The sequence below is a fragment of the Prionailurus bengalensis genome, chromosome E4, assembly GCF_016509475.1.
Source record: "Prionailurus bengalensis isolate Pbe53 chromosome E4, Fcat_Pben_1.1_paternal_pri, whole genome shotgun sequence".
NCBI classification, from domain to species: Eukaryota; Metazoa; Chordata; class Mammalia; order Carnivora; family Felidae; genus Prionailurus; species Prionailurus bengalensis.
Window position 1 is genome coordinate 10,588,801 of NC_057360.1, and position 25,328 is coordinate 10,614,128.

Genomic DNA, 25,328 nt, shown 5'->3' on the forward strand with positions numbered 1-25,328 from the left:
GATTGTATATGTAGATATGGCACCCACAGTTACTTTTTATTCTCTGATTTGAAATTTCTGCACTTGAAGCTTTTTCTCTTAGATAATTTTCCTGTAGTGACATGGTGGCAGGTGCCCTAATTTTAGATCAGAACTATATAATACAAACCATATAACTTGACATCCGGATTTTGAAATCAGGATGGTCAGATCAAACAAACACTAAGCAGTAAATTAGACCATATTCTAGAGCTAACTTTTAAATGAGATGAACATTTTTGATCCGGTACTGTCTTCACTAGTTCTTTATTATTATCACTTCATTAATCATTTAGCTTTATAATTTTGCCCACACATTTTGTTTTAAGTAATTTGAGCTTCTATCTAAATTCATAATGTGTTGGGGCGCCTGGGTGGCGCAGTCGGTTAAGCGTCCGACTTCAGCCAGGTCACGATCTCGCGGTCCGTGAGTTCGAGCCCCGCGTCGGGCTCTGGGCTGCTGGCTCAGAGCCTGGAGCCTGTTTCCGATTCTGTGTCTCCCTCTCTCTCTGCCCCTCCCCCGTTCATGCTCTGTCTCTCTCTGTCCCAAAAATAAATAAACGTTGGAAAAAAAAAAATTTTTTTTAAATATAAAAAAAAAATAATAATAAATTCATAATGTGTCATATAATTTATTTTTCATTTATAGCTCCGAGGCCTTTGGTTTGTCGGCAAGGTCATTGCTATTTCCTCTGCTACCTGATATTGTGCTTTGTTAGCAAAAGAGTTTTTTTCTTTATTGGTTTTTTGCTAATCATATATTTTTAACTGATTCAGAGTGACTTTTCTTCCAATTCAGGAAAAAAGAAAGATCCAACATATTAATTGTGGGGTTTTTTTGAGAGCGTTTGAACTCTCAACCCTTCTCTTTTTTTTTTTTTTTTTTTAACGTTTATTTTTGAGACAGAGAGAGACAGAGCATGAACGGGGGAGGGGCAGAGAGAGAGGGAGACACAGAATCGGAAGCAGGCTCCAGGCCCTGAGCCATCAGCCCAGAGCCTGATGCGGGGCTCGAACTCACGGACCGCGAGATGGTGACCTGGCTGAAGTTGGACACTTAACCGACTGCGCCACCCAGGCGCCCCGAACTCTCAACCCTTCTTATTATCAGCTCCCAATCAGAAAATCGTAATAAGCTAAATATGTCATCTTTTTGCCTGGAAGTTTCTAATTATATCTGATTCTAAAATGTATGTGTATCCCTGTGCCCCCTTTTATTAGATATACAAAGCATAGGATAAAGTTTTTAAAGCACTTTTAAATAAGCCTGTATAACTTATGGTATATCCTTTTATGAAAAAGAAAATACCTTTTTATTATAAAAGTGGGAGTATAAAATTGTTACATAATTGTTTTAAAAACGTGTTACAATTTGGTGTCCGTTTTCTAGACCCTTTCTATGCATATATAGAATTTCTTCTCTAAGAATTATTCATTAACCTATGTTACAGTTTTGGCAGTATAATACCAACATTATTCATGTGGTTATTTTATGGATCTTCCTTCTTTTTTAATGGTGGTGTAAATATTCCAATGTATGGATGTAACATTATTTAATCTATCCTTTCCACATAAAATTTAGATTATTTCCAATCTTTCTCAAAGTAGTACAGCAAAAACTATATTACACATATATATGTATATATGTTTGTATATTTGCTTAAGTTTTGTACAGTATACATTCTTTAAAAGTAAAATTGCATCAAAGAAAATTCATTTAAAATTTTAATAGATACTATTTAATTTGTAGTGAACAGGAACTCCGTATATTGCTGGTGGGAGTATAACTTGGTGTAACCACTTTGGAAAATTGTTTGAAAGTTTCTATTAAAGGTGAACATATGCACATGCTCTGGTCCGGCCCTTTTACGCCTAGATATATACCCAGCAGAAATAGGTACATATGTTTGCCGAGGACATGAGCCGACACTGATGGTAGCACTAACTCAGTAATCAAAAACTGTGAACAACCCAGTGTCCGCCAACAGTTGAATGAATACATAAGTTATAATATATTTATACAAAGTAGTAGTCGACAGCAAAGGGGATGAGTTACTACAGCTAAATAAAACAACATGGATGAATCTTACAAACATAATGTTGAGCTAAAGAAACTAGACACAAGAATATATCTCCTCTGATTCCATTTAATTAGTGTTCACAAACGTGCAGAGGTAATTCATACTGTTCGAAGTCAGAATAGTGGTTTCCTTTAAGGGCAGAGGGATGGTGGGAATGAAGCACTAGGAGAAATCTGGAACTCTGGTTATGCTCTGTTGCTCCATTCTGGTGCTGGTTACATGGGCTTGTTTCATTTGTGAAAATGCATTGTGCTACACACTGAGGATTTTATGCCTTCCCATGTATGTGTTCTTCAATGAAAAATTTGCAGTGAAGGAGTTCACTCTGTTTTTGCTATATAGAACCACTTCCAGACCCCTGCCAGTAGTGTTTGTTTTCTGTACTGGCAGTCTGAGAGACATTAAAATCTTTTTGATCTGGTAGATGTACAAAGAAGTCAGTTTTTTTAATGTTTTTTTTTTTTTATTTTTGAGAGAGAAAGAGAGAGAGACAATGTGAGCAGGGGAGGGGCAGAGAGAGGGGGAGACACAGAATCCGAAGCAGGCTCCGGGCTCTGAGCTGTCAGCACAGAGCCTCATGTGGGGCTTGAACCCACAAACTGGGAGATTGTGACCTCAGCTAAAGTTGGACACCCAACCAACTGAGCCATCCAGGCGCCCCTCAATTTATTTTTATTTTTATCTTAAGTGAGTCTCAGTATCCTTTTGTACATTTGCTGACTATTCATTTCTTCTATAGTTTCCCTACTCCTGTCCTTTGCCTATTTTTCTGTTGCAGTGTTCATTTTTCTTACTGATTTGTAGAACTTTTCGGTCTATTATATGTCAAAATATAATGATTTTGAGAGAGATGGGGAGACAGAGAGCAAGCTGGGGAGGGGCAGAGAGAGAGGGAGACAGAGAATCTGAAGCAGGCTCTAGGCTCTGAGCTGGTCAGCATAGAGCCCGATGCAGGGCTCGAACCCACGGACTGCGAGATCATGGCCTGAGCTGAAGTCAGACGCTTAACCGACTAAGCCACCCAGGTGCTCCAAAAGACAGTGTTTTGAATAACAAAATATCATATGTTAGGAAAAGTTTCTTCTAATAGTTAAATTAGCCTTAAAGAGAACCCATTATTCTTCAGTCTCCAGCTCTGTAACCAACTCAGTTCTGAGGAGAGGAGAGTCTGCCTCATTAGCTCCAAATCTATAATATGGACTCCATATAGAATAGAATCCATCTGAAAGTCCTTGTTTTATTGTATATATATTACTGTTCTCTTTTTCTTGACTAGTCTGTTCTTTGCTGGGAACATCGTGAACAAACACTCAAAACCAGTTTACCCACTATTACATGTTACCCTTTGTTTCTCCTCGTTTCTCTTTATGCCTTTACATTTCCTAATATGGAGAAGAAAAATGATACTGAATAGGATTTGTTATATTTGTAGTAAATTGCCTATTAATTTTGTCTATATTATGTTTTTATAAAATAGCCCTTTAAAAACCAGTGTGCCGCATGCGATTTCCTTTACTCTCAACCAGTACCAAATTTCTAAGTGATCTTTTCACTAAAATATTTTTAGTAACTCAACTAGTCTGATGTAGTCTCACTGTTGTGTTTGCCTTTTTATGCTTTGGTTGGGGATGCCTTATTGAGATAATGTTTAGTTTAAATGTTTTCTAGACTTTACCGTATTTTAACGTTCCTCGTTTTTACTCTGTAGTGGCCCATGGATTTTTTTTTTCATTTATTTTTGTTTTTTCTTTTAATATGTAATTCATAGACGCTCTGCTGTTGCCCGCATTCAGGAGTTCTTCAGGCGGAGAAAAGAAAGGAAAGAAATGGAAGAATTGGATACTTTGAACATTAGAAGGCCACTAGTAAAGATGGTTTATAAGGGCCATCGCAACTCCAGGACAATGGTACCAAATGCTCATGGCACTCTTTGGAGAAATTGCAGATTCATAATACGAATTTTTTTCCATAACGATGATCTTCCTGTGTTGCCCGTGTGCCTCCCGTATAGCATTATTGTACCTTAGCAGTTACCTCTTTACCCAAACGTGGTTCTTTTAGTCCTAGAATATATTGCCAGACCATTACTGTTTAAAGAACACTCTGCCCTACTGAGGAAATATTGTAGAATTGAAAATTTTTTAGCTGGTACGAGCAACAGTTGTGTCTTTCTTGCTTTCTCACGCCTGCTGTCTACCGGCCTAGTAGATTTTTTGTTTTTGTTTTTAGCTTGTATTAGCACCCTTTGTTGGTTTGGAGAGGAAGATTTAGATATATGAAATCCAGGCTCATTGCAAAATGTAGTCCAGTGACTTTAATTATAACTCTGAAGATTGACAAGTGAAGATTTGCTTCAGTCACTTTGTCTCTCTAGACTTTAGTGTCCGCCTTTATGAAATAAGAATAGACCAGATGATCTCTAAGATCCGTGCAAGTCTTACAATCCACAAGTCTGTATACCCAGTGTCATATTAAGAAGATCTTGCAAGATGATTAGCATAACTGTTAACTCTGAACCATTCATATTTAGAAAGTGTTGTCCTCATACATTCATTGAGTTATCCAAAAGTACCTATAGAATTAGTTTTAATCTACTCTTCAGAGTAAAGGCAAAAAGTTACATTGTGGGAACGCCTGCTCATCCGGTAGAATGTGTGACTCTTGATACTGGTGTCCTGAGTTCAAGCCACACGTTGTGTGTAGAGCTTCCTTAACAAAAAAGTTATTTGGGGTAGGGAAATAATTAGCTCTCTCTATAGGTATCATTGGTAGTATCGATTTAATCATTCTAAACTGAATGCTTATTATCAATAGAAGCGATCAGTGTACATTTCTTATACTTTGTGGTTAAAATTTTAGATGAAAACCATTGGAGATAGGAATGAAAAAAAAGAAAAGTAAATATAACAGTAGCGCTAAGCAACAACAAAACTGGCTTCCCCTTTTGTTTTGGCAAAAATAGCAAAGTGGCAGCTACTGATGAAATGATCGAAAAAATCCTGAACTACAAAGATTTTTGGATGGTTTATTCAGAATCATCCATATGGCGTCACAACCATTCCAGTATATCCTATTCCTTTGTCTCGTTGCTTCATAAAAGTAAATACGCTATATCCTTTCTCAGTTGCGGGAGAATAGCTAATAAAAAGATTGGTGCTTTTTGTTCTTTTATCATAAAGCAAAATAGAAAAAGGAAGTATTCGTTTTTTTTTTCTATGAACTGTTTTTATTATAAACCTAAAATGGAACCATTTTTGGAAAGGTCAGCAACATATATAGAAGTTTCCATTACACTGCCCAGTCCCAGAAATCCCATTCATTCATTTAGCAGTTACTAATTCAGCACCTAGTGTCGCCAAGTACTGCTTTAGGCCCTATAAATATAGCATTGAACAGAGCAGAATCTCTGTGTTCATGGGGAACTTTTCATTACTTAGTGCCATATCATGCTTGCTGAAAAATCTGTATCATTTTTAAAGTAATAGAAGACAAAGATTCTCTTCTATTTTTTTATTCTTTTCGAATATTTTCAGTTGCAGAATAGAATAAGTCTTTGTTTTAATAACTCTGATTTGAGTTTTCTTCTAATTTCCTTTTTCTAAACCCTTAGATAAAAGAAGCCAATTTCTGGGGTGCTAATTTTGTAATGAGTGGTTCTGATTGTGGCCATATCTTCATCTGGGATCGTCACACTGCTGAGCATTTAATGCTTCTGGAAGCTGATAATCATGTGGTAAACTGCCTGCAGCCACATCCGTTTGACCCAAGTAAGATGGCCGTTTACAAGGCAAAGGCTAGAAATCTGTACATCAGCTCCAGTTTTGTGCTAGTTTTTAATATAAAAATAATGCATATTATCCTAGAAGGCAGCCACTAGAGTCCGTTATGACTCTCATTGGGTTTCAATCAAAAAACACTTAGAACCTCCTTTTGGCAGAAAGTATGGGGAGATCGTTTATCCTGCTAATATTTCCTCTAAGTATTATCAGTTACAAGAGCTTTGGCCGACTGAACTTTGCATTACTTCCCCCAACTCAATCTCCAAGCCTTTTTAGTCCTCCCGTGGCCAAGTTAATGTACCAGAACGAGAGAGCGTGGCTTGTTCTTGCCTTCCATTTGACATTGCCCATGTTTCTCATAAAAGAGCAATGGAAAAGAAATTTGAGTGATTTCAAGATAGTCTTAAAATTATATTCCAGGGTAACTTTTAGAAAATCTTCAAAATCATATTTTCAGTTAACAAATATATCAGTACAATTTCCATTCCAGCTCAGTTTTGCTGTACATGTACATATGTGTATATGCATATACATACATGCATATATATACATGCATCATATATGCATGTCTTAATGGCTTGTTTTTATGCTTTATATTAATATGCACATTTTATTTCTAGTTCTAGCCTCATCTGGCATAGATTATGACATAAAGATCTGGTCACCACTAGAAGAGTCCAGGATTTTTAACCGAAAACTTGCTGATGAAGTAAGTTTTTTACTTATACTTATTATAATGAGTGTATGTCACTTTATTCCTGAAATGCTTTCTTAAGAAGACTCCCATCAGCTCATTATTAGTTGGTAACATAAACAAGTTTATTTAATTGAGGAGGTCGAATTTTAAGAAAAAGAAACAATAACATGCCTATAATACTAGAGAAGTAAAAATCAGAGTATTTTGATAATTGTAATACTGATCATCGGTAATACCAGATTAAGTGTATTGTAGTTTAAGAAAAACAGATTGACTATGTGTGCTTTTGCAATGAAGAGTCATTTAAAAAACCTTCTGTCCTTTTAAGAAAATAGTTTTACTCTGGCTGCCCTCCATAATCACAGCCAAATAAGTAGCAGAACAAATGACTGGAGAATCTTTTCCTTTTTGTTATATTTTAGATTTCTTCAGCTCCTTGTTAAACCAGCAGCTTTCAAACTGGGTTGTGTGAAGCCGTAGGTTTTTTGTGGGATGAGGAGAGGGAAGGTGGATGACACAAACGCTGAATTCTGGGCTTTTCCTCCCTAACTTCAGCTGGGGTTTTTATTAGTGGGTTTTCATAGAAGATTTCTTATGAAAATAAGGGTCCATGGCATTAGTCAGTTAGCTCCTGACGTAACTGGTGAGTTTCTGTGAGTTTCTGCATTCTGTGAATGCAGCTCAAGTAGATGCTGCATTCTCTTAAAAACATGAAGTGAGGGTCCATTACTGAGAAATGTTAGTCAGAAAGCCAGAGCTCTAGACCAGGGTTGACAGTTCACGGCACAGTTCCCACCTCTGCTTTCTAGTAGACATTTATAACTTCTGTGTCAGGCACAGTGATGAATTTTATTTTTTTATTTTTATTTTTGTTTTTTTTTACTTTTTTTTATGGTTTATTTTTGAGAGAGAGAGAGAGTGTGCAAGCCGGGGAGGGCAGAGGGAGAGGAAGACACAGAATCCGAAGCAGGCTCCAGGCGCTGAGCTGTCCACACAGAGCCCAACGCAGGCCTTGAACCCACAAACTTGCGAGATCATGACCTGAGCCAAAGTCGGATGCCCAGCCGACTGAGCCACCCAGGCGCCCTCATGAATTTTAAAAAATAAACCTTCCCTCAGAGCTTTTAGGCTGGTGGGAAAGACAGACTTGTGAACAGTCAGCCAGAATGTAGGGAGGCACACACAGTGTTCTGGAAGCCTGTGACAAGGTGCAGAGGTGCTTATACATGGGGTAGATGGGATGGGGGAGTCTTTGCAGAGGAAGTACAAATTGGACAGAGTTCACCAGGCAGACAGGGAGCTAAGGAGTACTTGAGATGAAGGATCAGCGTGTTCCAAGGTGTCCTAAGGTAGGTAAATAACGAACCAGGGGGGAGTGGGTAAGAAAGCAGCTCCCTGGGGCAAGATTATAAAGGGCCCTGGGGGTGCCCCATGAGTTGAAAGTGTGTAAATCACTGGGGAACCATTGATGACATCAGCATCTTTCTCTTACTCTCCTGCTTTCCTTTCTTTCTTTTTTCCTTTGCCACACGCTTTGCCGTTCCCTCTTTCTTTTTCCCCCTTTGCTCATGACTGTATAGGAGATTCCTAGGTGTTTATGGGTAATCATTTAGTCCTGTTCTTGGTACTTACGATACGATTCATTGGTAACTCTTAATCCAAAACTTTATTTTTCAAGATTACTTTGCCTCAGTCAAGGTAACGTTTTCTCCAGAGATCCAAATGACCCAGGGATAGTAATTTCACACCCCTCCCTCCCTAAGAGCATCAGCTCTGTCGTAGGGGAAAATAATGAGCAGACACAAGGTAGACTGCTCGGGGAAACAAGTTACAAGAAAAAAATTCATTGAATTCTTGAATGGTTTAAGTAGCCTCAAAGTGTGACCTTTCTCTTTGCTGCCAGTTGAAAGAGTAGCGTTCTGTGATGTTACTCCCTCACTGCAAGTTAATTACCTGGCATCGAGTAGCCGTAGGGTGGAAATATACACAGCGTACACGGAAAGAATGAAGTAATTCCCCTTAGGACGTGCTAATTTTTTTACTGTTCTCCTAATCTTCACGGGAACGTATAGTTACTTCATTGCTTCTGACCTGGTTGTTTAACTTGCCCTAGGTTATAACTCGAAACGAACTCATGCTGGAGGAGACTAGAAACACCATCACAGTCCCAGCCTCTTTCATGTTGAGGATGTTGGCTTCACTGAATCATATCAGAGCTGGTAAGGACTGTCATTGTATTATTCAAACCATTGTTACATTTGAAAAACATGCTGTTATTTAAGATCTGCTTCAAAGCGATTTGTATAATTTCCTTTAACCACAAAACGAGGGCAATGTAATTCCTGAGCTAGGAGTTCTGTGAACCCTGGATCTTAGTACAGTAAACTTACTTCCTCATGAACCAAATTTATTGAAAAGCGTCCAAATGAAAAGACAGAGTCACTTAAAAACTTTTATCAGCTGTGCTTCTCTTCTCAGGGTGGAGGATCATACCACAAACCTTACGCTGTGTTCTACAGTAAGGTACCCTTTCCTGGTAGGTGTGGTCAAAATTACTCCTAGCCGAGACAAAAATAAGTGTTACATGCTACTGTGAAGGTCGAAACAGATGCCTCAGTATGGGTTTTTAAATACTTTTTGTTTTCGATGATAAACCGTGAGGTTCAATGCCAAAGAAACACAAAATCGTATATATTACAATTAATATTCAAGAAGGAAGTGAATATAATCAGTGTTCATAACAGTAGAAAAGATCCAGTGTCCATTGTAAACAGAGTACATTTATCAAACGAGACAGCGTTTGCTGTTCTTCACTGATTTCACAAATTAAATGTCTTCGTATGTTGGGTATTACCTATTATTTAGTAATAACAGCGGCCATCGTTTCTAGAGTGCCTGCAGTGTGTCGGGCACCATACTACTCATCTCACAGAGGTTTCCCACTGAGCTCCGACCCTCTAGAAGGTCGGTTATTGGTTCGTAATAGCTCCCCCCAGCTCATACGGCTGATGAATGGTGAAGCCTAGGTGTGAAACTGAGTTCCATGCCCTTACTCCCCTTTGACCTAGAAAGTTCACTGGTAGGAATACGTTCAGATCAGAAATATGACACGCAGCCCCCCGGGTGATCTGACCTCAAGCTCCTCTACAGGCTCATTCGCAGTATTTTCTCCTTCTGTGTCCGTTCCATCCGCTCTGGCCCTTTTTGAATTTGGGGGCATGTCAAACTCTTTTCCACCTCAGGATCTTTATCATCATGCTGTCCCCCTCCCATCCTCACTCTTCGTTAGGATCATTTTGCTTATCCTTCAGGTCTTCGTAAGTGGTGGATTAAATATCACTTCCTCAGAGAGAGTAGGGACAAATATTCCAGGCAAAGTAAAGGGTATGTAGCATTTTTCGAAGTCCTGGAGGAGAAAGAGTGTGGAGCACATCTAAAGAATTGAAAGAAACTCATATGAGATGGGGAGAAAATCACGAAATTGTAAATATTAACTACTACCAGGAAAGAATGAGAATTTCAAATGGTCCAAACAAAAAATAAACGTGGAACGTAAACAGAAAATGTTAGTAATCCAACCAAATATTTTTGCGGTAGCTTTTAGGCTCCTGTATTATCACATTAATGACTAAGATTTTTGATCCACTTTCATCAATAACAGTGAGTAACCCTTAAAATTCATCTAGATTTCAGACTTGAGAAGGCAGCTTTTCTAGAACATTTGCCAATTAGGATTCTTAAAACTTGCTTGTTTTGAAGAGTTTATCTGGCGAAGGGCTCTTCCTTAGTTTTTCTGTGGAAAACATTCTTCTCTGGTCTGTGCAGAATCTGTTTTGTACGGGTGCTCACGTGGTTTGTTCGCCAACAGCTACTACTGGCTTCCTTTGATTTGAGTGTTAGAGAAGATGTCTCATACTGTGAAGATTCCTTTGCTTCCGGTTCTTTTTGCCGTCAACCGAAAACACCTTCTAATTGGTTTAGTCAGCTCACCCTCTTGGCTTCTCTTATGTAAAAGACTGGAAAGAAAGATGTTCCCGAGAGTTGTTTTTATCCTTTAGACATCAGGTTACTTGATGAGTCAGTTATTCCCCCCTTTCCTCTCCTTTGCTCCTTGTCTCCGGTTCTTGGAGTACCATGAGCGTGTGCAGGTACTCAAGGAGAGTTAGTGATGGACGGCGATCAAGTAAGCCCAGGCTAGCTCCAGAATAGTCCAGCCCCTCCATTACTCCACAAGGCTTCCTGGGAGGCCCAGGGAACAGGTACTGGGTGGCCTCTTCCTGGCGGAGCTGTGATCTTCAGCGAAGGCTGCACTTCAGATCCCCGGTGCGGCTTTGTCAACTACAAATACTTGGGTCCTACCCCTTGAAGATTCTTACTCATTTGATCTGAACAGGGTTTGAGCTTCTGCATTTTCAAAACAGCATGCAAAATCATTCCCATGAGTACAGCAGTAAAGACTGTGGTGTCTGAATGTGGTGTATGCTTTGGATGGGGGCCCCCAAATGTGGGGCAACGATGGATCGGGTAGAAGCGGGGGGGGGGGGGGGGGGAATTCACCTGAGGCAGAACAAAGGAGATAGAGGTTTACTGAATATGCGGCTGGGGAGCGGGGGCAGGCAGGCAGAGGAGAAGCTGTCTGCAAGGAGGCAGTGGGTGGAGGCTGTTTTTAAAGGAGGAGATGAGGAGGTGTGGCTGCCGTGGAATTTTCCCTTTACTGGTAGCTGTGCCTGGCTGTAAGGAGCCCATGGGTCACTTAGGGCCTCTGGCTATTTTGAGGTGGGTCGCCTGGTGGGCCTGTCTGTATCCAGCCAGGTGGTCGCTGTGGGCCCTTGAAACAGTCCATTGCTCGAGCCTGTTTGCCTAAAAGCGGCCTCTACAAAGACTTCTAGTGCAGGCCAGCCACTTCTTGAGACGTAAAGGCAGTTCTGAGACCCCTGGAAGTTTTGATAGACTTTGGAGAGATGGTAATTGTGTGTTTGCGCCATTCTAACCTCTTCTAGAATGTCTCAGTATCTGGTAATTTACTCCTCTCCTTAAAATGTGCCTCTCATGTTCTCAGGACAGAGTCCAGATGTGTTAGCATGACTTAGGAAACCCTGAAGCATCACTTGACATACTTCCCTTCATACCTCTGGGCCTTGGCCCACGGAGCTCTAGGTGGCCATGGTGCCCTCCGTGGTTGGTGCCAGAGCCCGACCTCGACTGAGCTCACGGCACTTACCAAGTCCTATGCACAGCTTCACTGCGTCAGCAGTTGTAACTTTACTTCGGAATATAGCCATATTCACCTACTCTTGGTCTCCCTGCTCCCACCCCCGCCTTCACACAGTCTGATTTCCATAGGGTGGCCAGAGGGATCTTTTTTAAAACGTGGGTCAGCAAATTTTTTCTTGAAATGGCAAAATAGTAACTATTTTAGACTCTGTGGGTCACTTGGTGTCTGTTGTAGCTACTCACCTCTGATGTGGTCGTGTAAAAGTGGCCACACATAATCTGTAGATGAATGGGCGTGGCTCTGTTTTAATAAAAGTTTATTTGCAAAAATAGGCTATGGGCTGGATTTGCCCGAGTCAGTTTATTAGCCCCTTTTTTACATAAATTAGGCTCTGTCACCCCACTTAAAATTCTTGGGGGATCCCCATTGCTCGTAAAATAAGACTGGTCTGGGGCACCTGGGTGGCTCAGTCGGTTGAGTGTCCAATTGCAGCTCAGGTCATGATCTCGCGGTTCGTGGGTTCGAGCCCTGCATCGGGCTCTGTGCTGACAGCTCGGAGCCTGGAGCCTGCTTCGGATTCTGTGTCTCCCTCTCTCTCTGCCCTTCCCCCACTTGCGCTCTCTCTCGCGCTCACTCGCTCTCTCAAAAATAAAGGTTTTAAAACATTTTTATTAAAAAAAAAAGACCTGGTCTGCCAGGTCCTACATGATCTAAACCTTGCCAGCCTCTGACTTCCAGTCATCCCGTAGCGCACTGCGTTTCAGCGTGCCGGCCGGCCTCTTCCTTCCTCAGACCGATCAAGCTTATTAGCACATTTAGGACCTTTTCACTGACTGTTTCCTTTGCCTGAAGGACTTTGGCCCTGAACTGAACATATAGTTGAGCCCTCAGCTCCAGCGTCACCTCCTTACACAAGTCTCGGTAGACACTTCACCCAACGTGACGCTGCTTCGTGTGCCTTCTCGCTCGTGCCCTGCCTCTCAGTCACCCACTCTGTTCATTGCCTATTTTCCTCAAGTACTTAGCCCAACTTTTCGTTACTGTATCTGCTGCCTTCTTACAAATTAAAGGGGGAAAATGTTGGTTGTCTTGTTTTCGATTTTTCCCCTTTAGGAAGTGGTCTCATTGAGAGCAGAGACCTAGTCTGTCTTATTCAGAGCTGGATATTTAACTCCTAGAACGGCGCCTGGCACGTATTCGTTGTTCATCAAATGTCTGTTGAATAAATGAATGAATTTCTAGTGTCACATCTCTAACAATAAGTCACATATTTATTCTTTTTCTTAGAAAAATAAATAATTTTGTGAAGGATGGTCTGGAGAACTGCACAGTATTTTTGTGGAACACAGGTTTCCTTCGGAGAATTGTTTTCCTCTCTCTCTCTTCAGATTTCCCCGACCAAAAATAATTTCCTGAGGAAATATTCCTAACAAGAATAAAAAAGGCTTCCCACAAACGTAAACCTTATTTACAAAAACAGTTTGGTACCGTTGCAGGATTTCTCACCTCAGCACCCAGGGTTCCTTGTCTCGCCGCTTCGAAGAACTTAGAGGCGACACAAAAGGAGCAGCAGGCCCAAGTTTACGGAGTGTAAGGGCAGGAAGGGAGAAGAGCAGGGAAGCTCTCTTGACAGGGCACATTTGAAAGCGAATGCCCAGGACTGTAGGCAAGGGCCTTTGTCTGGAAGATTCTGGTCGCCTCTCCCTTCCCCGCCCCCTTGTTCCTTCTCAGGTCCTACCCTTACTGGCTGGACAGCTCTAGGTGCTGGGTCGTCCGTTCCTGGTTGACTCGGTTCCATTGTACGAGGAGTCATACTGTCCCTCCTGTAACACACGTTTTATGGTTTGCTTTTCTAGTTAGGTATTTTGATGGTCAAATTCCTGAGGGGGCCCTGAGGGGGAGCGGATGGCGTTTGTTACATTCCTAAGAGGGACCTTGTTTGTGCCTGTGGGGGTTGGCTGTAGTCAGACACTCCCGGCGCTGTTCCCAAATACTCGGTCCTCCCCGCCCAGAGCCTCCGGGTCCTACCTAACCTGTCCCTCTCCGCCGTTTTATCCTGCCTTTTCCTGTCACAGTATTGTCTGCATTTAAAAACAGTGGATTTAGAAGCGATTCTTCTTTTCAGTTTTCATTTCAAGGAACAGGGTTCGTCAGGCCTCCCCGGTCTGTAACTGCCAACCAGAGGTCGGTGTAAACATTGAGCCGCGGTGCAGTTTCCCTGCCTCGGAGAGGTGGGACGTCACGAACAGAAGGTTTCCTTTATCTTAGAAATTGGGCTTATGTTCTGAGAGAGGACTCTGCAGTGACTGTGACGGACTTGAAAAAAGAACCACCGTTCTGCCCTCTTCCCATCCCGGGAGCCACGGTCAGTCATCCGCTGGCCTCTGCTCGACACTCTTGGCCCTCGCTTGACTCCGCGGCCTGCTCTGGACTCTGCAGAAGTCTGTTGTCTACCGTAAACTCCCCGAGTTAAAGAGTCTGACAATTCTTGTTGACCCTCCGTTGCCCCATCTTCACGCATAGTGTGACGAGCGAAAGGAATGTGGGGAAGAACCGGCTTTGAAACAGGCGGACACTCCTTCCTCGTGCTTCCAGTGGGACAGGAATAGGTGTGTTGAATACAGTCAGCCGTGTCCAGGATCCCCACTCACGGCAGTCTACCGAGGCAGATAGCGACTTCGTGTTTCGCTCCCTCGTGAAAGTGTATCACAATATAAAGATTATAATCTCTTTTGTACTAACATTCGTTAGTACTGACCAGAAATTCTTCCACCGTGCTTGGATTCCTTAGTGGTTGATACATGAAGGTCAATCCAAACCTTATTTTGGTTCATTTATTTTGCAAATGTGTATGGAACACGTACTATATAATAATAATAGCTAAAACTTGTGTAGTTCAGATTACAGATCATATACATCATCTCATTAGTTTGATTTCAAAATGGAGTCAGCATAGAGGGGATTTAGTCTCATTCACTTGGACAGAAAGCACACAGTCCCTCTGTACACTGCTCTTGGTGGTGTTGACCTAGGACCCAGTGACCCAGTGGGAGAGTTGACGCCTCTGGAGGTCCTAAGTGAAAGCTCAGGCTTCAGTCTCCTTGCTGTTGACAGCCGGGACTGAACCTCTCCCCCACGTCTGATCTCCGTGTTTTCCACGCTGCCCTGGGGGGCGTGTTCCTGTGACAGAATGGGCTCCATGCTAGCGGTGACAGGGGCTTTTAAAGTGGCCTTCTTCACATAACCTGACGTAACGTAGCCTAGTAAAACCTATATGCGTGGATTGCTGTACCAGGCTCTGAGGACAGAAGAAAAAAGAAAAAGTTCCTACCCTCCCAGGAGCTCAGAGCCCTTCAAGTCTAGTCTGTAAGAAGACACACACGACCTGTCTCCGCAGTTAGGTCATCTTTACACGGGACACACGGGATAGTCTGGGATGTAGAGGAAGGAGTTCCTCATTCTGCAAGTGGGGGTTTGGAAAAGTCCCAGAAACGTTTCACACGGGATAACGGTCGCACTGAGTGGCTGTGCAGAAGCTCTACGGCTGCAGGACGGGGCGAGGGTCCCAAGCAGAGGAGCAAGACGCGCAAACCGTGACGGTCGGGGACAGCGGGCCGGGTCACGCGCCAGTTCACCATCCCGTATTCCCTCGAGGGCAGAGACCGCGGGTCTGTTTTGGTCACCATTGTATCCTTAGCACGACGCCTGGAACATAGCAGATATTTAACTGAAAAAATGTTTTTTATCAACAGAATACACAGATCCTTTGGAATGTTCCCCGGGTTCCCCCACAGCCCCCCTCGGTCTACTGGTGTCACGAGACACCTCCTTAGGCTCCTGGACTCCAAGGAACACGATCTGAAAAACCCCACAGTTGACCGGGATATATCCGGATCCTTAGGGTTTTTCTTTTTAATTTGTATTACGGTTAGAATTGCATGCATATTCTAAGGTATAGTGCTGTTTCCCGGACTCTCTTATTTGCTTCTAGCGGCAAAAAATAGCTTCCCTACACACGGAGGTGAACTGATGTTTACACGATGATATGTTCTTATGTATCCATTTTCATCGGTTTCAAATAGAAGGTATTGAAAATTATCTTAATCGTAATTCTAAAAGTGTTTCTTTTTGTGCGTCTCCTCTGTGTGTTTTCCAGACCGGCTGGAGGGTGACCGATCAGAAGGTTCTGGTCAGGAGAATGAAAATGAGGATGAGGAATAACCAGCTCCTATTGGCAAGCACTTAGATGGTCTGAAATTTGTATAAGACATTGATTATATTTTCTCTTTACGGAGCTTTAGTGCAATTCTAAGGTTATGGTGTTTGGGAGTTTCTCCCTTTTTTGGGGATAACCTGACATTGGTTTGGAATGACTGTGTGCATGAATTTGGGAGAGCGTGTAAAACAAAACTAGCAAAATGTTTTTAAAACTTTTTGCCATGTATGAGGAGTGCTAGAAAATGCAAAGTGCAATATTTTCCCTAACCTTCGGATAGGAGAGCTTGGGTCAACGTGGAGAGTAATTTTCATTATAGTGAAAATGTTGGTTCAGATAAATTTCTACACTTGCCATTTGCATGTTTGTTGCTTTCTAATAAAAGAAGTTGGTTGTTTTAAGATGTCCTGAATTTGACTTTTCATTGAATGCCTTACTACCCCGACCCACATTCTCCAGTCGTCTCTATAACATAAGGCTCTTTCTCTATTCTTTTCTAGACCTGATAACCTTTTCTGTTGTGACTTCTGTGTGCTAGAATCACACAGAGGAGCTTTTCTCATTTCTCCTTCCAGAGCACGTTACCTTCACCTCTAATCTCCATCTTCCATGGTTCGTGATCCCTCTTCACCCAAGTACAGGAGTTAGGCTGCCGGCAACAGGCCCAGAGCATCACGGGTAGCTCACGTGACGGACCAGCGCAAGCTCGTCCCGAAAGCGCTGGCCCCCCGGCTTCCTCTCTCCAACTTCTCGGTTTCAGCCACGAGCTGTCGACCGTCCAGTCTTGTAATTCTGGGTCCCCCTCAACTCTGGTGTCCAACTCCACCCCCCTTAGGCCGTCGCCACCCAGGCCTGCGCCTTCTGAGCCGAAACCACCCCTGCAGAGGCCACCCTGCTGTCATCCTCCCTCCTCTCCCCTTCGTGCCGCTTCCTCCGGCTGGGCCATGAATGGACTCACGGGTGTAGCAGGCGAAGCACCCTCTCCCTCGTGGCGACCAGGCATCGCCCCTTCGTCTGGTGGCAGAAGATGGCGGGAAGCCCAGGGACACCGACCAAGAGAAGGCAGACTGGCTTTTTGGACGGAAGAAAAGTAACTCTTCTGCTGGCTGAGCGACTTCAGGTAGACTTCAACATCTAGCTCTTGCCCCGGACGGGACAGACACGTTCTCACGTCAGGAGATGTGGCGAACGGTAAAGGGAAAAGGAATCCGAGCTGTAGCCGAACAGGACAATTGCACGATTTCTGGGAAGTACAAAGGTCTTCGCTTCTGATTCCCAATTAGTCGTGTGACCTGTTTAAGCCATCTGACTTCTCTGGGCGGGCCTCCTCCTCCGTAAGATGGACGTATTCCTATGGTACCACCTGTGTCCCAGGGGCTGTGTGGGGACCACACGAACCCACGGAGGTCGAAGGGCTTGACAGAACAACTGAAGTGACTACCACAAGCACAAAAACCGACGTCGTTCCTGGCACTGTAACGAAACCGTGCCGGATATGCTCTAGAGAGGTGCTGGAAGGCTCATGGGGCAGAGGCTACTGGAAGGCTCGAGGGGGAGGTCAAGGAAGCTCTTTGGCTGGAAGCGCATAGAAGAAAATCAAGGGCTGCCTGGGTGTCTCAGTCAGTTGAGCAACCGACCCTTGACTTCAGCTCAGGTCATGACCCAGGGTCACGGGATTGAGCCCCTCGTTGGGCTCCGTACCGCGCGTGGAACCTGCGTAAGATCCTCTCTCTTTCCCTCTCCCTCTCTCTCTAAAATTTAAAAAAATGAAAATAAAATCGCAATTGTCCACTCTGGCACAGACTGTCGGTAGAAGGGGAGCCTGGGGGGTGGGCAGGGGGCGTATGGGAACTCTGAACTTCCTGTTCACTTTTGCTAGGAACCTTCAAACTTTTTCAACGTAACAGTACTTGTCAAAGGAGTTATCCCCCCACCCTGTTAAATTCTGCAGCATCTGGTACTTCATGTCACCAAGGAGCAGGTGGGCCAGACCAGCAGTCAAGGAGGCAGCGAAGAGAAAACATTCTACGGAGGCACAGGGGACACCTCTGTGGTCACTTCCATGACTCACTGCATGTTGGGGACCCGGACCGCAGGGCCCACGTGCTGCTCCGACACAGGATTAAGGCTGCGGTGGTGGCAGGTGAGGGAGCTGGGCGAAGGTGGGAGGTCCCGTGCCTGGGGGTTGCTGAGTCTCAGTGGCAACCTGCCAGCTGCCCTCTGACTCTGGTTACGGGACAGGCTTAGAGACGGCGCGTGGCCGTTCGTCAAACCTCCTTTAAGAACCCTGCACTGGGGCTTCCGGCCGGCTCGGTCAGTAGAGCACGTGACTCTTGATCTTGGGATTTTGAGTCTGAGCCCCACGTCGGGTGTAGAGACGACGTCTTGAAGAATTTATGAAAAGCACACGGACGGATGCAGCAAGGTGACCGTGGGGTGTCGACGCCTCCTCATCCTACGGCAGCCGGCCCCTTCCTGTGCGGTCTCCTTCCTCTCGTGAGCCCCGGGGGAGGGAGGCTGCGGACAGGGGTGTGGCTGCACACAGTAGGTAACGGTGGAGGCTCTCAGAAAGTCCCCGGCCCCAGAAGTCCAAGTACAGATCCACGGTCTCCACAGACACGTACCGAAACGGATATTTAACCAACTGGGTAAACAAAGCTACTCTAAGTCTACTTTTACTTGTTTATAAATATTGTGATTTATAAGAACCCTAAACGTTTTTCTTACCTTAAAAAAAAAAAAAATCATCCCAAAACTTCAAGTGCAATTTATTTCAGGACTAGCTTTGTTTTTGTTTTGCTCTGAAGGTTTTTAACAAGTTTTGCATCCGGGGGTCCGTTATCAGAACACGGCGCAGCTCCGCCTCCTAGAACACACACACATCACAGAGGGACAGACCTGTTTCCAGGCAAACCCGCTCTTTCCACCACACTCTGTGGCCACGCAGGCCCAGGCTGCCCATCCTCCTCGGAGCTGTCTTCATCGGGAGTGGCCACTTGCCCGGGACTTGGGATGTTTCAGAATGGTGGTGTGAAAAGGAAAAACAGAAATGTCTTCGAATTCCTAAGCTATTAATACTATTCAGGAAAATTCTGAGGGAAATGAACGCAACTTTGCATAGTATGTTCTAGAAGTATCATTAAGCAAAACTGTGCTCTTGGTAACCTTATGCAGACTTGAGTTTGTGCTTTGAAATCTTTCGAAGGAACCCACTTTCCTTGGGTCGCAGGTTTTTTTAGGTCTGGCGAGCCGGTATTCCAGGCTCCCAAACTCCTCGGTTTACAATGGTTTCTACCTTCTAAGGGCAGCTGGCCTAGTCTGATAACGAGGACTTTTACTTTCTCCCCCCACCTCACCTCACCCCCCCCCCCCCCCAACCTCCTCCAGCTGCAAAGCTGGCTCCTTCGCTCAGCGACATGGCCAAGACCTGGCGTTTGACCCAGACTCTGGCTTAATGCACTCTGGGACCTCGGACAATTCCTAGGCTTCCCTAGGGCTCCCTGGATTCTGTGTTCCCTCTCCCCAACCCAGAAGGGGGGGGTCAGACTCTGTCCCCTCTTGTAGTCACATATGACAGCCACTGTCCTTTACTTCAGGGTGAGGTCCCTTCTGTCTCCCACGGGATTCCCCTGGGGTCCTGGATCCACTGTGCATAGTAGCACGGACTCCTGTCCCTGGGCCACCTCTCCCATCAGGGACTTAGAGGACCAAAGATCCTGTGAGCCCAAGACCCATGGCCAAGCAGTCACCATCACTGCAAGACAGAGCTGTCCTTAGCGCCCAGGTCACCACTCAAGCTGTAAGGGAGGTCAAGGCTGAGCTTGTGCTGTGGTTCGGGACTCTACAACAGAAAAGCTCACTTTGCTCCTTTCAGACTCGAGTTCCAGGTGCTACCTGCCTCTCTCTCCTCCCTCCTGTCCATTGCCTTCCCCTTCCTCACCGTGTGTCTCTTCCCAGAAGACCCTCCTGTGCTATGTACGCAACATGATTCCCACAGCAGCAGCCCCCAGCACCTCCCGCCTAGGATCACAGTTGCCAAGATTCTCACTGTTCCGGAGAAGCCCCTGTAAAACCGGCCTAACGCACCCACCCACGGTCCCTGGGACGTCACCGTAGGGCTCGGCACCAGCCACGCCCGGTCCCGCACAGGGCGCTTCAATCCACACCGTCACCTGGGAGGGGACCCACCTGGAATCCGCGTCCCCCCAGAGAAATATCACAACTGCGACGTGGAAAGACCGAAGGGCCTAACAACACCCGCTCGCGAGCGGCAGCGGGGGCTCGGCCCCCAGGACGCGGCACACACCAGAGCCTCAGCCGCGCGCCTCCGCAGTGCCGGCGCAGCAGCTCGACGGGCGACGGGGCGCGCCCACGCGTGTCACCCACCGGCTACGCGCCGGTGCCCCGCCTCACCCTTCGGCAGCCACGTCCCCCTCCCGGGGCCTCGGACGGGAGGCAGCCGGGCTCAAGGCCGACCACCATCACAAGCACGCCCTGCGGTCCGTCCGGAGACGGATCTCGAAGGCGCAAGCATCTCAGGGCCACGCCGTCAGGATGGACACGTGCTCGCGGGTGAAGTGCGAGCGGACTTACACGATCTCCCCGTATCAAAGCACGTCTCCTCCCTCTTCGGCCCCACCCGAAGGCCATGGCCGATACGAATGCAGAGTCAGTCTCGCGGGTGGCGCAGGTCCACGCAGACTACTTGGCAGCCCCGGGCATGGGGACGGAGAACAAGCGCCGGGGGCCCTGGTCTTACAGCCGCGAGCCCACCTCCCCTGCACGACCGGGTAACGTCGGGTAACATACACAGCGGAGCAGAAGCAGGATCCGCCCCGGGAGGGTCTACCGGGAAAGCAGGGGGCCTTGAAGGCCGAGGGCGGCAGGGGACGAAGTGTTCTGGAGCACGGGCTCTGCTGGAAGCAGACGAGCCTTCAGCTTTGCCCTTCGGGTTTTCTATAACTGCGGGCGGCATCACAGCCACGCTGCTGCCACCTAGTGGCCAGGGCCCCAAGCGCCTGAGCTCCGTGCCTCTGGCCGGGGGAGCGGCCTAGGTGTGCCCTGTAGCGTGCGCCACCAGAGCCCTCAGACCTGGCGTCCCCAGCACAGCGCAGGGACCCAGTCAAATGACAATCTCGATGAAAGCGGCAGAGATGGACAACAGCCTTAAACGGGAAGACATGGGAGTGAGGTTTTCAAGCAACTGTGTGCCCAAATGTCCACCCTGCCACTGTCCCTATGGTCCCCTAGGAAGGTCTCAAGCTGCCACCACACAGCAGTATGACGCCGACAGGCCCGGGGGGAGTGGGGGCACCTGGGGTTTTGACCTTCTGCACCGAGAACCGGTGTCCTCCAAAATGCCTCTCGGAAACTCCAGACGTGTGCAAATTGTGGACTTTTCCTCTCCTCGCCCACCTCTTTCCTCCCCGGCTCTTGCTCTCACTCAGGCTGGATCCAAGCAGATCTGGATCCCCAAATATGCAAAATACGGTTCTAGCTGCCACGCGTCCTCTGAGGTCGTCACCTACCTCACGGAGCCATCCCCAGCTGCCCTACCCGGAAATATCCACCGCCCTCCGGTGAACGAATAAGTACTTGACTTTGCCATTATCTTCGGTATCACCCGAGTCTCTCCCTGTATCATAAAGAGTGAAGGAAGACACTTTAAAGGCACCGCCCAGAGGCCAGCCTGGTGCTTTGCACACAGTAGGTACGCGGTGCCTAGGAGCGTCAACAGAAAAAAGGGAAACAGACCTTGTAAAGCCAGGCGCAGGTGAAACCCTAGCAAATCACAGCCAGTCTGGGATCAGCCAGCGGGGACTTGGGGTCCCAAGACTCTTCCCTTAGAGCCCAGCCGAGCCCAGCCGAGCCCAGCCGAGCGCAGCCCAGGGGAAGTGCTCTTCAACCCCTGGGTTCCAAGCCGGCATGCTGCTCTCAAACGGCCTCGTGGGCAAGCCATCCCAGGTTATTCCGGCCTAGAGATTAAAGGTCATCTCCGTGCACACTGGTTTCTCGGGAACACGGTCCCCTTACTAGACAAGCGTGGGAAAAAAAGACACACAGAAAACGTAAGAGGCCCTAAGATTCAGGAATGACGCCCAGTAGTGGGAGCAGAGTCCGTGTGACCTGCACGTCTGGGCAGATCCCACAGGCGTATGTGCCCTCCGCTCCTCTGAAAAAGGCACCTGCTCCTTCCCACCCCATCCGGAACCTAGACCGGTGCCCGGCACCCTGCTGACCCGGAGCACTGCCGATGGGCTCGGTCACCAGGAAGGCAGCGAGCCCTCACCTCGGGAGAGGGCTTTAGGAACCTGCGCGCCGGGGACCGCGCAGCCAAAGGACGATGTGTCACCAGGAGCTGGCTAGGCCCCAAAGAAAACACCACAACGGAGTGTGCTTCCTGGGGCGGCTGGATCTCCGCGAATCTGCCCCCTGCGGCCGGCCTAAAATTGCGAGGGCGGGGAAAGTCTGGCGCTCGGCTGATGACCCAGGCGGTTCGACGACTTCCCAAGTCACCACAGCACTACTGCAAGCCCGCACGTCAACGAACGTCCCAGATCGAAGGGGGAGGCGGGCGCACTCTAACCAGACGAATCACATTCCCGACGCTCCCCTTCCACCTCTTTCTCCGCGTCTACACCTGGGTGGTCGCTCAGGACCCTGCTCCAAAACAGGTCTGACGAGCCCACACACCACGCCCGCCCCGCAGGGCTTCATACACCCATCAGAAACCATCTGGAAAGATGTGCCTGCGCCCGCCCGTGGGAGGGTCCACTCCCTCCCCCCCCCCGCCCCCATCTCTAACCTACAGATAGAGAACCTCAAAGATCACAGCTGGAAATGACCTTGGAGACCATTCAAATCCCACTTCCGGCCCCCTTTATCCCACTTTCCGGATGGACAGCTTCGAGGGGCGACAGGAAGTCCCAGATGGTAGCAGCGACGGAGCTGGGCCAGGAGCACAGGTGCAGCGACGTCTGCACTCCATCCTGCCTCACGCCCTGGGGCCAGGGGACCAGCAGCCGTTGCATGGGGGGGGGGGGGGGGAGACTGTCCCTGTGCAGCTGGAAGCTGCAATTCTGACTGGTCACGGGGCCACCACAGCCTGTCAGAGGAGGCTGTCCTGTGTGACTACGGTGTCTCTGTGTCCCTGCCATGCTGGGCACCACAGCCCCATTCCTGCTTGGGAGGAGCATGGCCTGTCCTAACCGAACGCATTTTTGTTTTAAATTCTGGAAATGAAACATCTGGCACCTGCTCCTTCCTCGTGGCTTTGACAGTGGTTTTTCCCTTCTTTTGAAAGAATCAGTCAATAGAGAGGCGGGCAGAACGGCCCCCATTCTCAGCAACAGCAGCCTCAGGCCTGCTGCTTCCGCCCCGGGGCGGAGGAGGGGGGGGCCTGTGGATCGTCCCTACTGGCACCAGCAGGTGGCTCCATGCGGACTGCAAGGTCACGACCGGGATGGAAGTGTGGGAACTCCCATCTGACCGGCCCTGCTCCAGGGTCTCCTCTGGGGACCATTCAGTGCAGAACCCCAGTCCCACGGGGGCCACATCAACCATGCAGACGCCGGGGGCTGGTCTCGCGTGGTTAGGACGTGCTGTCCCCCGAAGCGCGCTGGGAAGGGCTCACCGCCTGAGATCCCTGCCGGGCGCCCGGGTCAGGAAGAGGGAGTCAGCCACCTGGTGGTTTCCTTCCCAGCCCTGGTCTCTAGTCCCTTCTACGCCCCACCTGCCGGAAAGTCCTGGCCACACCTCCGTCCGCTTTCCTTCGTGCCTCGGACGCCGCTGGTCCCATCGCCAGGACCTCCAAGGAGCCCACGCGCGGCCTCACGAGACACGCCGTTCGGTGTTTCCTGCTGGCCACACCTCAGGTGTTCTGTCCCCGGGCGACCCCGCGGGACAGACGGTCCACCCCGGGCTCTCATCTCTGTTCCGCAGCCAAAACGTTCCCTTCTTCGATGCTCTGCAGCTGCAGCCTCTGACTCGCCGGAGTCCTGCTGCCTCGGCGGCCCCCGAAGCCGGCCCCCGGGACGGTCCGCGCGGCCGCCAGGACCCCTGGCAAAGCCTCCTCCCCGAACAGGTTGATTTTGGCTTCGGCCTCGATGACTCTGGCCAAGCTGGCTGCGTAACTGTCCAGGGACTCGTGCACTTCGGCTTTCACGTGCAAAATAGGGTTCCTGGCAGCATCTGAGGGAGAAGCAGAGACACGGTTAGCGGAGGGCTGGGACCGAGGGCTAGCGGGAATATTCCGGCTGACGCCTCACGGCCGAGGGGGTTGAGGGCGTAGCTTTTGCGGTCAGATCCCCCGGGGCCGAAATCCTCGACTCCCCGTTTACTAGCAGGGGATGCCTGGAAGTATCCCAACCGACGCTTCCCCATCTGTAGCGAGAAGGCCCCCGCGCTCCTCTCCAGGAGGTTTCTGCGATCAGTAAACAGGTCCTTCTGAGATGTTCGGGTCTGGCCCGTAAGAAAGGCTTGATAAATACTCCCGGTGAGGGTATTCAAAATTCTCCATCTCTCAACGAGGTCTCTGGTGTTCCAGCTCCCGAGTACCACACAATGTCTACGCTACAAACTTCCACAATCCTGAGCGTGGGCTCTCTCCCGGCCACACAGGCTCAGACCTGCCAGAGCCTTCGGGTCGGAAGGAACACAGAGGTCCGCGCGCCCCACCCAGGATCAGGACCCCCGACAACTAAAAACAGAGAGAGATGAGTCTGCAACGTCACGCCCAGCGCCTCTCATCACCACTGCCCTCACTGCCAGCTTTCCCGACGGTGTGTCTCCTACCCCTCACGTTCTTCCGGAGAGGAGGCAACATCCACCCATCACCCCGTCTCAGGGAGTCTGCAGCCGGACACAAGAATGAAGCAAAGAGTGGGGGGGGCCACACGTCGCCTCTCCCTGCCCCTCTCACTTGCGACCTGAGGGTGGCCCTGTTCCTCCCTGCCGGCAGACAGGCCCTCAGAACCGCCATCCCCACTAAGTGGGTCTGAAGGGGCCAGACTGGCCCCCGTGGGCTGGGCGGTCTGGGCGGGGGGGGGGAGTCCTTCATGCTTTGGTTCCGGGCTAATATATCACAGAGCCCATGAGGCTGCAGGCCGTCCTCTGTTCCTGAGTCTACTCTGCCAGCAGAGTGGCCCATCTGCCTCCTGAGCTCTGCGACCGCCCCAGTTGGGCAGGAGTCAGGGAGGGGGGCAGACGAGGTGGGATTCCCTACGATCCTAAAGCTCTGACGGGACCCACGTCGACGGCCACAGTCCGCTGTCCTGATCCCGACTCTCCCACATCCCATCCAGTGGTTCTGGCGGCCGCCCTC

General features: G+C 48.0%; 2 protein-coding genes across 16 annotated transcripts in view; one reads left to right on the forward strand and one right to left on the reverse strand.

Annotated features, from left to right (window-relative positions):
* The window catches only part of DCAF6 (DDB1 and CUL4 associated factor 6), a 136,433-nt gene extending 120,026 nt beyond the window's left edge, over nt 1-16,407 (forward strand). For all 9 annotated transcript variants that reach the window (XM_043567661.1, XM_043567662.1, XM_043567660.1 and 6 more), the window contains 5 exons: nt 3,868-4,006; nt 5,710-5,866; nt 6,499-6,587; nt 8,689-8,794; nt 15,947-16,407. In XM_043567661.1, the coding sequence (XP_043423596.1) occupies nt 3,868-4,006; nt 5,710-5,866; nt 6,499-6,587; nt 8,689-8,794; nt 15,947-16,011 (556 nt within the window). In that variant the 3' untranslated portion in view covers nt 16,012-16,407. The remainder of the gene's footprint in view (nt 1-3,867; nt 4,007-5,709; nt 5,867-6,498; nt 6,588-8,688; nt 8,795-15,946) is intronic.
* The window catches only part of GPR161 (G protein-coupled receptor 161), a 63,918-nt gene continuing 47,784 nt past the window's right edge, over nt 9,195-25,328 (reverse strand). For 3 of the 7 annotated variants that reach the window (XM_043567664.1, XM_043567663.1, XM_043567665.1), the window contains one exon: nt 9,195-24,196. In XM_043567664.1, the coding sequence (XP_043423599.1) occupies nt 23,931-24,196 (266 nt within the window). In that variant the 3' untranslated portion in view covers nt 9,195-23,930. The remainder of the gene's footprint in view (nt 24,197-25,328) is intronic. The other 4 variants (XR_006295264.1, XR_006295262.1, XR_006295261.1 and 1 more) reach the window with 4 other exon arrangements.